Here is a 17260-nt window from a genome sequence, read left to right as displayed (position 1 = left end):
GATACCATTCTGAATGACAGCTTTATGAGATAGGTGTTGAGCTTCCTCAGGTCTAAAATTGGGCGCCACTTATCTTCCGTCTTGCGAACTAGGAAAAACATGAAATAGAATCTTTGGCCTCTTTGAGATTGAGGTACAGGCTCTATCGCCCCTTTGATGAACAGTTGATGGGCTTCGAGACGTAGAAGTTGTAGATGTTTTGATTCTGTGGCGCGAGGGGCTCTGGAAGGAGGGAGTTGCTGAAATTCCAATGTGTGGCCAAACCAAATGATATTGAGGACCCACCGATCTGATGTTATTAACATCCAGCTGCGTAGACAATGTGAAATCTTGCCCCGTACTGATGTTACCGGAGGAGGAGGAACAGGAGACAGAGCAAAGAGGCCGCTATTGACGTTTGGACAAATCTCTCCCCTGACGACCCAGTCGGTCTCTTGCTGGCTGGCATGAGAAAGATGTCGATTGGCTCGGTCTCTGAGAGTATTGAGGTATATAGGTTTGGGAAGATTGCGAATAGGAGGAGTAGCGCTGTTGGAATCCTCCTCTGTAGTTGGAAAAACGTTTGCCTTTTGCACTTCGGAAAGGTATCTTACGATATTGCAACGTGCCAAAGGACTTGGCTGTCTCTGTGTCCTTCCTAATATCTTGTAAGGCGTCATCTATATGCTTGCCGAAAAGCATATCACCATCGAAGGGCAAATCTAAAATCTTCTTTTGTACTTCCGGGCGAAACCAGATAGCCAGAAGCCAACCTTGTCTTCTCAGGACAGCCGAACCTGCAAAGGCACGAAAAGCAGTTGTGGCGATGTCCATGGCGCAGTCAATTCTCTCTGAGGAAGATCTCTCCCCTTCCTCCAAATCTTCCTTGCATCCGCTTTAGCACTGTCCGGTAGCTGATCCACAAACGGAGACAAAATGCACCACATTTGGCGATCATGTCATCCCAAAATTGCAAGTGCATTGGAGGCTCGAACATGGAGGCTGGACATGGAAGAGAATCATTTACCCACGTTGTCCAGGCGTCTCCCTTTCCTATCAGGCGGTGAAGCCAGAGGGGCCGATGGGTTCTTTGATTTTCTCTGCGGCGCCTGGGAGATCACAGAGTCCGGCTTCGGTTGTCCAACCAGGCAAGCGGGACTACCATCAGGGGCCTTGTACTTCTTCTCCAGCCGCGGTAGGACAGGAATAACAGTAGCTGGAGACTGCATGACCTTCACACCTTCAGTCCATACGTGCTCTATAATGGGAATCGAGCGGATGGATTTCCTATATGGTTCTTTGAAATCATATAGGAAGCAGTCTGATTGAACTACTGGAACAGGAAGGCCAAATCTCTTCGAAGCCCTTTCCATGAGATTATGGAAACCTCCAATGTCTGCTGGAGGGGAATCTATCGGATCCAGTGAAGGTGAAGGCGAGTCTGGAATAATGTAATCGTCCCACTCTCTATCTGGATTTGGGACCTCTGACACATCCCGTCCATCATCTGAAGAATCGTTGTCATTATCATTATCACCCAACGCTTGGCCCGTGTTGATAGTCTGCCTTCCTTCCGAGGGTTCTTGTTCTGGTGGTTGAACCGCAGAAACTGAAGGAGGAGGTGGTGGTGTTGGTAATGGTGGAGGAGGTGGCTGCATGGACTCGGACGATTGAGATGGAAATCTCCTCCTGTAATCCATCAACATGATTTGTAAGTCATTTATTAGGGAGGAGGGGATAGAAACCATACCCTGATGAGGTTGCTCATGCGTTCTCTTTCTGGGAGGAGGCTGTCCTTGTTCTTCGTAATAGTCATCAGAGTCTGAGTCCTGGTATTTGACCTGGAGCTGAGATGGACTGTACACATCCCCATAACGACATCATCCGTCTCCGAGTAGTCTTCATCTAATAGTAAGGCCGGAGGAAGGGGGGTCACCCTTCGCGGAGATGTCATCTCCGGAGTAATTTGGCGTCTTTTAATTGAAATTTTCACTTTTTGCACCGTCAACGGAGTCGTTGACGACGTCGTCGCCGATGATGGAATTGTCGTCTACGAGAGCATAGACATCGGAGAAAGGACCATCGTCGACGGAGGAGAAATCGTCGACGGCATCGTCGACGAGCTCATCGTCAATATCATAGCAGCCATCGCCATCGTCGTCCACACCACCGTCGGCGTCATCATCGTCCATGTCGACGATATCAATATAGTCGACGACACAAAGAAGGGAACTTGAGCTGTGGACGAAGTCGTCTACGTCAACGGGACCGTCGACGGAGTAGTAATGGACACCTGATGAAATTTAGCAGTCATCGTCAACGTACCTTAAGATGCTATCGTCGACTAGCTGGTTTTCTTCACAAATTTCTCCTGTTGAGGTTGGGAAGTCGTTTTTTAAAAAATGTTTTGCTTTCCCAGGTGGTGGAGAGAGAACAGAAGGAACTCGAGACCCCTTCTGAGTAGAAACCACCTCAGACGCCAATCCCTCTTTCTCTTTTGCACCTCGGTGAGGAGATTTTCAGGGACTAGACCTACTACACCTATCAGAGGTCTTTTGAGAGGCCTTAGAAGGAGGCTCAGTTAAAGTTGAAGGGGAAGACCTACCCCTCTTCTTAGATCTCATTGACGAAGAAGCTGAGGAGGAATCCTCGCTGTCACTGAAAATCACCTCCTTCCGAGACTTCATTTTTTGTAGCCAGATCAAAACACTTCCTTCCCTGTATCTCAATGTCTTAGTGGAGAAGGTTCTGCAGATCTTGCAATCAGTGGCTTCGAGGTCTGGGTACAAGCAGTAAATACAATCCTTATGCTTGTCCTCCACATATAGTCTTTTCTTTGAACAGGTAGCACAAGCCAAAAATAAGGCCTTCTTCTCTTTATCCGACATTTTGAAGAAAAAATAGTAGAATCCCAAGTTGTAGAAAGAAAAACTGAGCAGAGCTCAGAGGAGACTCCCTTAGCACAACGTGCGGTAGAAAATCAGAGGCTCTCAGGAGGGTTCTATGGGGTGAGGCTATTCTGATTGATTGTTGCAACCTTTTGGTCTCTTTTACAAAAAGAGGTGGATATGCTACAAAACGAGATGAGGCCTAGGCCTTTCTTTCTCTTTTGTACCTACTGCTATGGTATTTCTATTTATTGAGGCTCCCATTCCGACGACGTGGGAATGATACAAAGCATGGGAATCTATAAAAGTTCCAATACTGGGGCAATCTAACTTATCTCTCCAGCCGGTGGTCGCCTTCAGGAAGACTCCCTGCATGAGCCTGCAGCAACTTTGTAGAACCAAAGGTCTCCATTGAGAATCACACGGTCCCAGATGTCTCTTTAGCACACTGCATCCGGCTGCCCCAGTGCTGCTGGTGGCGGTGCAGATCCTGTACTAATTTTTAGCCCCAGCAGTGCTGACCTTAACCCCAGGAGCTTTGCTCCCACATGCAAGTGGCCTGCTCATAAGCAGCTCTAATCGAAGATCCCATTTGCAAACATTGGGCCCCAGCACTCTGTACCCCGGTGGTGCAACTCGAGGGCCTTCCCTATACCTTCGGGAACCTTGGTCCACCAAAACTCCCAAGTGTAAGAGGTTTACTTACCTGTAAACCGATAATATTTCTCCCATAGGAACCCATGTTATTTGGGCCTAAACATGTTCCAAGTGTTGAACTGTTTTGTATTGGGAAAACCGTAATTTTAACTCAAGCCAAGAACAGTCTTACTTACCTTGTATTGTGAGATCCTTAGGTGTGGCATCTGGGCATACCACCACTACTACTCTATATAATCTAAAAGTAATCAAGGTATTCTAAAAGTAATTAATGTGTAACATAACCTGCTTTTTAAAACCATACCAACCTGTAACAACTGCAAATCTATTATAAATTGTATGTCTGTGCTAGGTTTTCCAATTGAACATTTTACCTACCTGTACCAAGCCATGTTTGGTTCTAGAAATAAAATGCAAGTATACCTTTTATTACTTATCCAATTGGTCTGGATTCTGTCTCTGAGTGTGTGTAATCAGTCCTTGAGTGAGTGAATACAATGAGTGCTTAACACACCCTCTGAATAAGCCTAACTGCTCCCCATACCACAACAAAGAGAGCTGTTAGTACTTGCCTAATTTAGACTCTGCTATACCGCTGGGGACTTCCTGGACTCTGTGCACACTATACCTTACTTTGCATTAGTATATACAGAGCCAGCTTCCTACATTAATATCCATATATTTATATTTCACAGAGACCTTGGGTAGCATTTATTTTCAAATTGTTAGAACTACAGAGATCATATACTATACAAAAACAGTCACTTAACAGTTTACTTCACGCTGAACTGACAAAAAGAAACTAAGAATGTAAAGATTGATATGTTTATAGGAACTGATCTCTTTACAAGAGGACAAGGAATGAAATGTACACTCAAAAGACCTCTTATCCAGTCTTTGAGGGTAATCCTAAATCAGACGATAAATTATAGGCTGAACCAGGATTACAAGTAATGTAAAATAATCACCACTCCTGAATTTTTCCCCCTGATTAATTTGCGGTGGAAAAAAAGACCATAAATGTGAGAAGCCTGTGGTAATTAATGTAAAAACAAAGATTTTTGCAGTTATTCTCCATTTTGAGGGTTGAAACTTTTAATCCTTCATGAATTTCACCTTGAAGAAATGTCAATCCCCAGTATTTCGCATGGCAAAAGGATGGAGCCAGTGCCACAGAAAACACAGGATGAGGACCATAATATTTTTTAGAGTTAAATGGAGAGATGCAAAAAACAAAAACGAAGGACTGACATTAAATGTAATATGGGTGATTGACAGCTGTTGTAATACCACCAGGCAAAACAAAGGAGTATTTGTTAAAAAGTTACTTACCTTCAGTAACCCTCTTGCTGGTGGATAGTCTACCTAACTGCAGATTTCTTAGCATGTGAATACCCCCTGGCGCCAGACTGGATCTGGGGTTTTTTCCTCAGCAATTCCCTTGTGCACCAATTGGTGGCATTGTGCAGCTCCCTATCGGGTCCATCCCACCTCGGAAGTGACATTGGGGCCACTTCAGAGTGTTGATATCAGTTCGTTTGACAGATCTTTCAGCAATATTGGACATGAAACTTCAATAATCAGACTGTGCCAGTGAGTAGAGCTCTAGTTGAAAACGTTTTTTTAATACAGAGCAAGGGAGTCCATTCAGAATTGGGAGAGAGGTAGGCTGATCGGTAATCCTTGGTAAGATAAAGTGGACACCAGAAAGAATATTACCAAAGGTAACTTGTTCTTCTAACCAATACTTCTAACTGCAGATTCTCAACTTGTGAAGAGATACCGAAGCAGGGTCCTCACATTTGGTGAGTCTGTGGATGTCTCAGACCACAAAATCCTGCAGGACTGAATGGGTAAATCGCCCCTCCTGCTGGACCTGGCAATTCAAGCAATAATGTCTCATAAACATGTAGACTGATGCCCACCCTGGTAACAGCCTTGCAGATGTCCAATACTGGTAGTACATACGCCAACACAGTATGGCAGCCTTGGAGTTAGCCAGCAGATCTTCCCGAGGCGGTATCTTAGCCAATCTATAGCAGATCTTAATAAAAAGGAAAATCTATCTGAAGAAGGTCAGTTTCTGTACTGCTTTTCCTTTCTTTGTTCCAAAGAACCCAATGAAGAGTTGATGTTCCACCCTATGGTCCTTGGTGCGATCATTGTAGAAGCACAGAGCGCTCTTCGGGTCAAAGCAATGGAATCTTTTCTCCTCCCTGGATGGAAGAGGAGGGGCAAAGAACACCATTGGAAGACAGACTGCCCAATGTGGAAGGGCGTGACAACTTTCAGCAGAGATGCCACTTTAGTCCCTAGCAGCAGTCGTGGTGCTGGTGGAATCGGCGCCGGTGGAGGTGTGATAAGGTTGACTGCGCCGATCCGGATCCAGGCCTGGATCCAAGGGAGCCTCACTCAGAAAATAATCCCCTTTGGGTAACTCAGAAAACCCAACCAAATAAACGTATCGTCAGAACATAACACCACCACCATCAAAGTGCCAAGTGTTCAAAAATTGTAGGTACAAATATTTTATTAAAACTAACCAAACATGTGGTCACACACAGAAAATATTTTCCTCCATACAATATTCAAAACCTTTCATCAAAAAAAACCATAATACATAACATGACACAAAAAACAAGCAATTCAGTGCAATATTGGGAGAACCTGCAAGAATATTCTTTCTTATCATAAAGAGGCCAAATCATCGGACATAGATAATTTGTCTAAAAGTTAATTCTCTATACACATGATTTGTTAGTCACAACAAATGTCCTCACAATCTCAAATGTGCCTCTTTTAGTGAGCATCAACGTGTTTCGGTGGCTGCTTATGTTTGACCGCCACCTTCTTCAGGACAAGAGACAATATCTCCCAAATAGAAATACGGATCTGTACAGAACCATAAAAACGGTGACGGTCAAACATTAGCAGCCACAGAAACGCGTCACAAGCACAAGCGCCGCCTCCCCATAGAAGCTGGAACAAAGTCACCGAAGACCAGCTCACATGTGCCCTCACCAGCACCCCATCACCAACAACCCCAGATGCCAACACTGGGGTACGCAACCTCCACCTATGGATCACGATCTGCGCCAACGTCCTTGCCCCCTCAAGAAAGCCACCGGTCTACACACCAAGAAAGCAAGCTGGTTCATCTCTGCACACCAAGAATCCAAGCGCTCCTGCTGAAGACTCAAAAAGAAATGGAGGAACATGCACCGCCTACTGAGCAGCCACCACAGCACATCACCCCCTAACCAAATCCACAAAATAGAACTTCCTCCAAGACCGAATCCTCACCAATGCCCACAACTCCATGGCACTATTCTCCATCATCAAGAAATTGACCAACCCTGGCAGCGAAACAACTGCCATCCCGCCATCCCTCCATCCCAAGACCTCTGCAACCCAACAGATCCTGCTCACCCAGACCCCACTTACGAACGAAAACACCTTAAAGAACATGAAGAGCATCCACTCTGGAGCACCCTTAGACCCCTGCCCAGCCCATGTCTTCCACACAGCCACCACGGCCATCACACCCGAACTACGCTGGACGATCAACTGCTTCCTCGAAACTGCCACATTCCCTGACGACTAGAAACACGCCCAAGTCAACCCCCTCCTGAAAAAACCCTCTGCAGACCAGACAGATCTCAAGAACTTCAAGCCTATCTCCTGCTTCCATTCGCAGCAAGAGTCACCGAAAAGGCCATCAACACCCAGCTAGCAAACTTCATCGAAGCCAACAACATCCTAGACACCTCCCAATCAGGATTCTGCAGCACGGAGACTGCTCTACTCGCAGCCACCAACGACATCCGCTACCTCCTCGGCCAGGGCAGAACGGCAGCCCTCATCCTCCTGGACCTCTCAGCGGCCTTCAACACTGTCTCCAAGCGCACACTAGCCACCAGACTACACGACCCCGCCATCCGCGGAAAGGCCCTTTACTGGATATGCTTATTTCTCACAGGCCAAACTCAGCGAGTCAGACTCCTGCGCTTTTTCTAGGAACCAACAGAGACCAAATGTGGTGGACGTGGTGGTGGATGTGGTGGTGGTGGACGTGGTGGTGGTGGTGGAAGTGTTGGTTGGCATAGTGGAAGTGTTGGTGGCCATAGTGGTGGACGTGTTGGTGGTGGACGTGTCGGTGGTGGACGTGTTGGTGGTGCATTCTTTAAAGCTAGCGTATGCTGGTACGTCACCAGACCGTGATTTTCTAATGAGGAAAGGGGCCGTGAAAGGACCAGAGATACAAGAGACCAGGCAAAATGCTAACTGTATACCTGTGGGAGATGGGGCGGAAAATAACATGCAGTTGTACTAGAATGGTGCACTTATGAGTGGGTAAGCGTGTCTTTTTAACCAGCGGGAATATAAACAATTAAAAGTAGAACTTTGTAAAACAAAAAAAAAAACGTTTCATGTTTTTTGCGCGAGGGCTGCTTTCTTTTCGGGCCACATTCAAAAGTTTGTTTATTTAAATTGTGCACACGCTCGCAATGGCTGCTTTCTGGGGACTCGGCATGAGGACATTAGAAGGAGCTGCAGCTGCTAGAAGTATGGTGGACAAACAAATGAATCAAAGTTATTTTTTCCCTTTTGTATCCTAAGAATCGTGGCCCCATATAGATTGAAACGGTGCTTCAAATTGGTACCAGTACATATTGTGCGAGTGGTTCGCTTACTATTTATAGCAGCAATTTCAACATACCCAGGTTTTATGAGCTGCCAGCCACATGGAGCTGGAATGTTGAGCACTGGAAGGGAGACAGAATGCAACAACGAACACACCTACAGCTCTTAAACAATGGAATATATGGCCTCAATGAAAGGAAAGGCATTGTTAGACGTGAGGTGACGTAGAAAAGACAGATGGCGGGTGCACGCGTGCAAGCGATCGTGAATGCAAGCTTGAGGCAGCCTCTGGTAGACCTTGAAAACCTCATACTAAAAGTCAAGCAAGCAGCGCATGTGCTGCTCTAGGCTCAACTTAAAAGGACCCATATGTCTGATACAATGCGGTGCCACTTCAGTCTCTAACTATGTGACAGTGCGCAACGGACGGCGAGCTTAAGAGGTGTTGAAGCAGCGGCGGAGTGGGGTTTGGGCAGTGTATACATCCAAAAACAGAACGACTCCATCCGCCCCCTGGTTCAGTGAGGCACTTAGACTAGAAAAGCAAAAATGTAGAAACTTGGAACCTTACTGGCGCAGAGATTACGATCTCACCAAGAAAACACGGTATAGGAAAGCAATCACTAAATACAAACATCTTCCAATTACAGAAAAAAGCAAATACTACATTAACCAAATTGATACAGCGCAAGACTGAAACAGCTGTTCCAGGTCGTCACTAAGCTCTCAGGACCAGAGATTAACCCGTCCAGAACCCCATGCAACTCTTCTGCAATTCTCTCGCCATCTTCTTTCAGGATTAAGTCACCCACATCTACTCCACTTTCTCGTCCCACTCCTCAACTAACAACCTACTTATCACATCTAATGTAGAATCACACTCCACAAACCCCCCAGCTTTACATTCTTTAACAATAACCCCCCACCTTTTCTGAATTTGGCCAGGTCACAACAGAGTACATTACCGGCCTCATATCCACTACTAAATCCAACTACCCCAACGACCCATGCCCCCCTACCACAATAAAAGTTATACAGGATATCATAGGACCCGAATTGGTCAAAATGTGTAACTCAATGTTCATGACAGGAACTTACCCTTCCATCTGGAAAGAAACCATTATCAAACCACTGCTTAAGAAACACAACCTTAACCCTATTGAGACCAAGAATTATAGACCTATTGCCTGCCTCCCATTCCCCGCAAAGATCGTTGAGAAAGTGATGAATACTCAGCTAGCCCTCTACATTAACAACAACTTCCTAGATGATACCCAATTTGGCTTTAGGAAAGGGCATGGCACAGAAACTGCCCTGATCAAGACATCCGACAAAATCAGGATGACTCTTGACAAGGAAGGTGCTGCTATCCTGCTGCTGCTTTATCTTTTGGCAGCATTTGACACGGTCGATCAACCTTAATAGACTGTGTCTCCGTCATAGGTATCAAAGATCAAGCCAAGGAACTCCTGACATCCTTCCTGTCTAACCGCATCCAACTAGTAAAGCTCAGCAACTTCACCTCCCCTCCATTTTCACTGCCATGCAGGGTGCCTCAGGGATCCTCGCTAAGTCCGACCCTGTTCAATATTTACTTGTCGGACCTGGCCAGGATCATTAAGTGCCATAACCTGCGATTAACTTCTTACACAGATGAAACTCAGATTGTGCTGGAAATCCACAACAATGGCGGAATAGTCTCGGCTAACTTTCAAGAGGGAATGCTTGCTATCAGCTCCTGGATGGCAAACAATTGTCTCAAACTATACTCCGAAAAGACGAAGGTGATGATATTCGGTAATCTTTCCCCAAGCTGGTCTGATTCCTGGTGGCCAGTAGAGTTAGGCCCACCTCCTTCCTCTGTAACTAAAGTTAGAAACTTGGGAGTCATGTTTGACGACAAATTATCTTTTATTCATCACGTCAATTCAGTCATCTTCTCATCCTTTTTCACCATGAGGATGATTAAAAAAAAAACTCCTGCCTTTCCTTCCTCCTAATGCAGGTAGGACTCATCAGCGCACTTGTTATGGCTAAGCTAGATTATTGTAACGGTCTACTTATTAGTGCTCAGGAAAGAGACCTACACAAACTGCAGATGGTGCAAAACGCAGCGGCAAGAATCCTCTCAAGCACCCTTACGTTCAACCCATCTCCAAGGTACTCTGACAACTTCATTGGCTGCCTATTGAGAATAGAGCAAAATTCATGGCCCTCTGCATTGCCTACAAGACAATCCATAACACAGGACCTGAATTCCTCAAGAGAAGTCTATGTTCCTGCAGGCCGACTAGATCATTACACTCCTCAGAAGCTCATTTGCGGAGTATCCCCAATACAAAAAAAGCCTCCTGGGGTGACAGAAGATTTACTGTCGCCACCGCCAAACTCTGGAACACACTCCCCCTTCATATCAAAACCACCCCCACTCGGTTTCCTTTCCGTAAACTACTAAAAACTTGGCTATTCAATCAATAAACCTTCCCTCGTTAAGTCCTTCTCAACTCAGCAGTCCACAGCACATTTGTGCGCTTAACAAATTGAATAAAATAAATAAATATATTGCCCCGAGAGGCCTTGACGTTGTTGAAAGGATCTCCGACCTCTACTTCAAAAAGCCTGAGAGGTCTGTTGCGGAGAAATATTTTGCTAGGACCTCTGCTAGATCCCTCTTCCATAGCATTGTGAGGGTGGTGCAAGGCCACGAGAGCACTTGGTTGCTCCGCTTTCTTTAAAGTGCTCTAATGCAGAGTCTGCCTTGCCTCCAAAAAGACGTGTGCAAGTGGTATGTCAACGGAGGACTGTTGGACATCACTGGAGAAGTCTGTGGATCTTATCCATGTGTGATGCTGAAGGACTACACTGGAACCAACTGCTTAATCCGACAGTCAGAAGTGTCCAGGCCCAGCCGGATCATGTGTTTCACCTAGTCTTGACCTTCCTGAATTGTTGGAGGTGTTTTGCATGAAGGTCCTCAGGAAAGATATCGTGAAACAAGTCCCACAACCTGTGAGGAAATCCCCAGGAGGCGACTCACATTGATAGATCTAAGGGCAAAGCAGGTTGAGGATAACATCACTTGACTGAATACCTTCATGTGTTTCAACTTAGTCTAGTGGGATGGTGAAAAACACACTTGGGTTAGTCGACTGATAGAAGCCTGAACCATGAGGCTCTTTGGTGTTGGGTGCTAATGGAGGAAGGGTTAGTACCCCAGATCTGGTCTGTGTCATTGGGCTATTTGTCTATTGACAAGAGGAAGAGCTTGCCTTCGCCAATATGCTAAGAGGGAGACAGTGAGGACCTTATTGAATGGAGGCAATGATTCAGAAGTGGCCTGGACTCAGTCAGTACATTTATTTAACCTCCATTGAGGGAAACTGGAGAACAATTATTTCGCTGCTCTTCTAATTACCACAGAGTAAAGGCAGATTTCGCCATAGAAGGCCCAGGTGGAGAATTGGGTCCAGTATCTGCACAGGTATCAAGACCATTGGCCTCCTGGAGATTCAGAAAAGGATTTGCATTGTGTATACTTGTGATTCGCTGTTGCCATTATGGTCATGTGGTTTCAGGACAGAGAATCTATGGGGCTGTCTCCTTGGGTCCATGGCATCTGAATGCGCACTTGAAGGGCAACACATTTAGAACATAGCCTCTTTGAAAGCTTGAATCTGCTGTGGCATTATCAAAGGACCCAGGAACTCAGGCTGGAATAGGATCAGTGCTACAGTCAGTCGAGTGATGGGCAACCATGATCTGGTAGTACCCATGTCTATGTCCTCTATTTTGATTGGGCCTCTCTACGGTGTTATACGACGTAGATTTTGGCATTGAGGTAAAGATTGGCCTTCAGGTTCACTTGAGTGCATTTGTTACACAACTTCGAGTCATGCCAGGTCATGAGACACCAGAGACAGACTTCATGTGGGTTTCTTACTAAAATCTGTTTGTGGCAATATTTACAGTGTAAGAACACAGTCGTTTTAAGGGGAAAAAAATGTACTTACACACTGGAAAAATGTTAGAAATTGAGGAAGCGAGCTCCAGATCTGTGTTCCAAGATGCTGTAAGAAAAGAACAAAAGTCGAAGCACAGAGGTGGAGATTATATTGTGGCCCCAAAGTAACTTCCAAGGAGGGACGAACCAGACGCAGACTTGCACGACTCCACTGACTGACATATGAGGGAATTGCTGAGAAAAATCTCTGGATCAAGTCTGACGTCTGGGGGTTTACACAGCATGAGGAATTGTGGTCAGAAGCATCCATCAGAAATTATAGTTACAAATAAACATTCTATTTACCTTCACCGCTACATGAAGCTTTGCTGTTTTTTTGGAAGGTCCAGATGCTTCATATACTGTAGAGTCAACATCTACTGACATTGTGAAAACCGGTGCATGAACAGGACCAGACTGTGAAAGAAGTTTATATTGAAGACCAGGCCTGATTTGGTTCAGTCTCATTAGTGCATTCATTGGCTGGTTGGCATCTATTGCTTTGCTGTCTAATATTACTAGAAGGAAAAATAAAAGGAAATTTCAAATGATGAAATACAATAGAAGACATTTCACAATTCATAGAGAACTATTCAGACTCGCACATCAAATTAGCAGAATACATGCATATGTTACTTACCTGGAACAGTAGTTCACTGACATGGTTATCAACCCTAACTTAATTATATTCCTCTATGAGCGGAGAATAAACTATTACTTACAGTTTTTAAAAATGTTTGCTCATTGTCTTCCGACAGAAAGAGTACATGGGACGAAGAAAGTACATCTAGTCTCAGTTCCTTTATAAGACAACGGTTGTAAACCTGTGTAATTTAGTGCATAAACTGTTAAACAGTTTTCTCTCAAGATTTCATTTTGTAGTAGATATGTATATTTTTATATACGCCAAACGGCGTTTGTCATAGTTAGGATTGTGTTTCTGTATTGCTAATAACTTTGGCGCGTTTAACAAATCTACCTGAAACTTTCCAAAAAACTGCTTCTTTTGACTAACTTCACATGTAAAGTTTAGGGGTGATCCGTCAAGCGGATGCGGAGAAAAAACAGATGTGGACCCAAAATGTGCTTTCTCCATTCATTTTCCCATATTTAGACACAACAGCCTAAACTGCTGAATGGATTTACATGAATTGTTGAAGAAAGCTATATCTTGGTCTAGAAAGAGTGCTGTTTGTGCTTCGATGTAAATCAGTTCAGTAGTTTTTGACCAATTAATGCTCAAAATAATTGTATATCTAGGGACGCTGAGCCTCCAAGGATCCAGACATACGTCATGCTGAGTTCTGATTGGATGCCACCACCTCATTCAGGAAATGGTGACAGCTGTCTTAAGACTCTGGACTCAGTCCAGAGTCCCAAGAATGTAAAAATAATAATAATAATAAATAGGGGTAGGATAAGAATACCCTGGTCCCCTAGGCCCAAAAACATTTTCTTTTTAAAAATGATTTTACAGCAAATTTGCGGAGGATCGGGCTGGGCCATGTTTTTGGGGGGAGGGGGTGTGAGCATGAGTGGGAACCCCTCCTGAAGCCCAGGGGCCCGACATCTTGTTTAAGGGGAAGGGGACACATGGCCTCCATCCCCAGGACGATTTTGGCCCTGTACACCCTTTCCACCTGGGGCTCGGCCTGCTTTTCAGGCAGGGTGGGGAGAGGGCACGCGGCCTCACGCCCGAGCCTCTAGAGGCCCCGGGGACCCCCTCCCCCAGGGCCACAAAACTAAGTGGAAGGGAAGGTTAAAGTAACATCACAGTTGGGTATGGAAAGAAGATCTTCAAACAGGCAAAAAGTGATGGAAATAGGCTAACCATTAGCAATCGCTCTGACTAGTATTCCACCCCATCCTTTTTTGGTCCACCCTGCCACCTCACATTAGTCCCAGCAATGTGAAAAACCGCTCTGGTCTAGATCCAACGGAAACAAACAAGCCTGAACTGCTAAGCCAGGTCTTCTCTGAACAAAAACAAAAGAAAACTAGGCCTGATTTCGGCCTCTTCAGTTAGGTGCAGCTTGGTTTCAGTGGCAAAGTAAACATGGTACTCACATATTGGCATACCCTTGGCCACTTAGGATGTTGACATATGTTTTTTTTCGTTTGTAAGCTTTATTCGATTTTTGTAGAGTTAAAAATCATAAAAGCAACAACAACAAAAAATCAATACATGATGTACATAAATATAACATTACAGTTGAAGAAAACTGGTTTAAGATACAAAAGTTTTTAAGAACACATTAAACTGCGTAGAGACCCTTTCCCGGCAGCTGGGTATAATCCGCCTTTGACCTTTTTGACCGGATATGTAGTATACTTTGGGTAAAAGTCATGTAGGTCCCAGACGGATATGGGGCCGTCTCCTTTTTGGGGTGGGTAGGATCGTAGGAGGGGGACAATGTTCCTGTTTCTAAATTTCACTAGGACCAAATCCCCACTATTGTCTTTGGTTAGAGACCCTAGCCAACCCACCCTTCTAACACTCATGATACCTCCGTCTTGATCGGGTGCGAGTGGTCTATTTTTTTGGAAAGCCAGAATATGACCTTGTTTAAAAGTTCCTGACGGCTTTCAAATTTCCCATGGCGGGGTGCCGGTATTCCTGATAAAACAAGAACGAATGGGGCGGCTTCAGGGGGCAATTGGATGGATGCTACGCTATTTGGATCCGCTCTAGCAGCAGTATACTTATTAAACCCAGGTTTAGGAGCGGCTTTGGTTATAACAGATTTTTTAGGAAGCTGTGGAGAAGTTTGGGCAAATTTCCTTAGGTTAATAGGCAAGGGAACATTTGTGGTAGTAAATAAGTCAGAACCATTGGGTATTGCCTTCTTGGGGGTGGACGGAGAAATAATTGTAGTATTTATCTCTTTTGTTATGGAAATAGCCGAAAGGGCTCTTTCCCCGTTAAATGGATCATTTATAGGTGGTGGGAGGTTGGCTAAAATGGTTCTCTCGATGCCCATTATTCTATCACCCAGGGCATTGATTTTTTATACCAGTGGTGATACTATAATATTAAGCAATAGCTCTATCTGAGACAATAAAAGTACCTGGTCTACATAAGTTCCACTCTCCGCCATAATTAAGGGGGTGTTGGTGACTGGCGATGTAGGACCGGCGCACGATTTTGGTGTATTTAGATGAGTCCCATTTTCAATAGTCTCGTCATGCTTCCTTTTGTCGATTGGGCCCTGAAACAAGGCAACACCGTCGGTATTGTCTATTAGAGATATTAAGGATGAATCACATGGTTTCCTAATTGGAGTAAAAGTGCTGATGCTTTTTACAGGGGATGGGGTTGTCACTAGGGCATACTTAGTGCCGCATAAAGAGTTTATTTCCTCCCAAAAGGACAAGTTCTGTGAACTAACAGGGTTCAATGGGGGGATTGCCTGGTGTCTATCAGTTGTCGCGGCTCATTCGCGTCTTCACAAAGAGTGGGCAGTGATCGATTGGTCACAGTAAAATTCAGGGTCCCCTGGCCTGGGTCAAGTATTAAAGGAGATTTCTTAGTGGTCCCCTTACGTGACATAGTGCAACGTGGTAATATAATAACGATAAGATCGCTTTCAAGAAAAAGATACACTGACCAAGAAGTAATATGGATATAGTACAAACGATGTACTTCCTCTGTTTGCGGTACCAAGGGGGGGTGTCCCGTCCCGTCCCGTCCTCCTCGGTCCTATGAGGGCCTTAGAGGGCCCGCCCTTTGCCCGGGCTATGTCCCGCGCGCGTCGCGGGAATAGAAGCGTGATTAAATAACTGCTGGCGAGGGGGCGGGAACGCCGAGGGAAGAGGCAGCAGCTAGGTAGCAGTCCCTCGGCGTCTATGTCCAACCAGGTCCTTTTCCCTTCACACAGTCCACACGGGGTGATTGAGCGCTAGCGAAGCGCAGCAATCCCTCGACGATGACCTGCCCTCGCTGCCTGGGAACAGCAGCACTCCCTGAGCGGCTCCCGCGGAGCGGGGGCCGCGATAGGTATTTGAAATGTCCAGGCGAGGGGCGGGAACGCCGAGGGAAGAGGCAGCAGCTAGGTAGCAAAGAGCCTGCTGGACCTCGCAGTCCCTCGGCGTCTATGTCCAACCAGGTCCTTTCCCCTTCACACAGTCCACACGGGGTGATTGAGCGCTAGCGAAGCGCAGGAATCCCTCGACGATGACCTGCCCTAGCTGCCTGGGAACAGCAGCACTCCCTGAGCGGCACTAGGTTTCTCAATTAATACAGAACACTCCCCCGCTTAGTGTCCGAATTTTTAACTCACAGGGGAGGGGAGTGTGATAGTAAGACCCGGAAAAGTTCTGCCAGCGGACTTGCTCACCTCAGCCTCCCTTCGGACCGCACAGGACGGCTCACCTACTTCACCACAGTCCGGGTTTCAATCCTCACTTCGCCTGTCCTTGCCTCAAACAACTCTAGACTCCCAGAACATAGGGAGGATAGCGAGGCTTCTACGGCGAAGGTCAGCGTGGAGCAGCTCGTCAAAGAACGTCCCAAGCGCAACTCGGCGTGTTGAAGGGAGCAGGTGTGGAGGGAGAATTAGGCGCGAGTGCGGGTGCGGGCAGAGTGAAGCCCTGAATGCCTCAAACATCCGATGTCCCAGAAACCGGCGTCGACCGCCGAAACCCGCAGCCACAGCGGTAAGACAGACTCGGGCGGCAAGACAGACTCGGGCATCAGGTCCCCAGAGAGCAGCATAGAGGCGCCGTGATAATTCAGCCGGTAATCTTTTCAGCGGAGCGGAGCTCTGGCGTATAACAGAGATCCAGCGTTGCGGTCATGGGCGGACATATGTTAAAACACGGTCTCAGAAATTCACTGACAAAAACCTCAAAGGTTAAATTAAATTTAAGAACTAACTTTTAAAACACGAAAAAAAATGGAATTTGTCAGCTATAAACTTGCGTTCCCATTAGGCGCTGCTTATGACATCACAAAACTCATGTAATTTTAAATAACATCACTGACGACATCACTAAATACATCATCCATTATACTGCTATTTACATTACTTCATAAACTCATACATCATTTTTAAAAAACGTTTCTAGTAAAGGTCATATAGATATATACAGC

The 17260-nt window shown here is 45.6% G+C and overlaps 1 protein-coding gene across 6 annotated transcripts in view; it reads right to left on the bottom strand.

The window, feature by feature from the left end:
• STRBP (spermatid perinuclear RNA binding protein) overlaps positions 1–17260 on the bottom strand; it is a 617908-nt gene that overhangs the window by 204031 nt on the left and 396617 nt on the right. For all 6 annotated transcript variants that reach the window (XM_078641959.1, XM_078641961.1, XM_078641960.1 and 3 more), the window contains one exon: positions 12475–12686. In XM_078641959.1, the coding sequence (XP_078498085.1) occupies positions 12475–12686 (212 nt within the window). The remainder of the gene's footprint in view (positions 1–12474; positions 12687–17260) is intronic.

This window comes from Lissotriton helveticus, chromosome 5_1 (genome assembly GCF_964261635.1).
Source record: "Lissotriton helveticus chromosome 5_1, aLisHel1.1, whole genome shotgun sequence".
Classification (NCBI taxonomy): domain Eukaryota; kingdom Metazoa; phylum Chordata; class Amphibia; order Caudata; family Salamandridae; genus Lissotriton; species Lissotriton helveticus.
The sequence above is the reverse complement of the archived record's forward strand: the minus strand, read 5'-3'. Positions and strand labels throughout refer to the sequence as shown.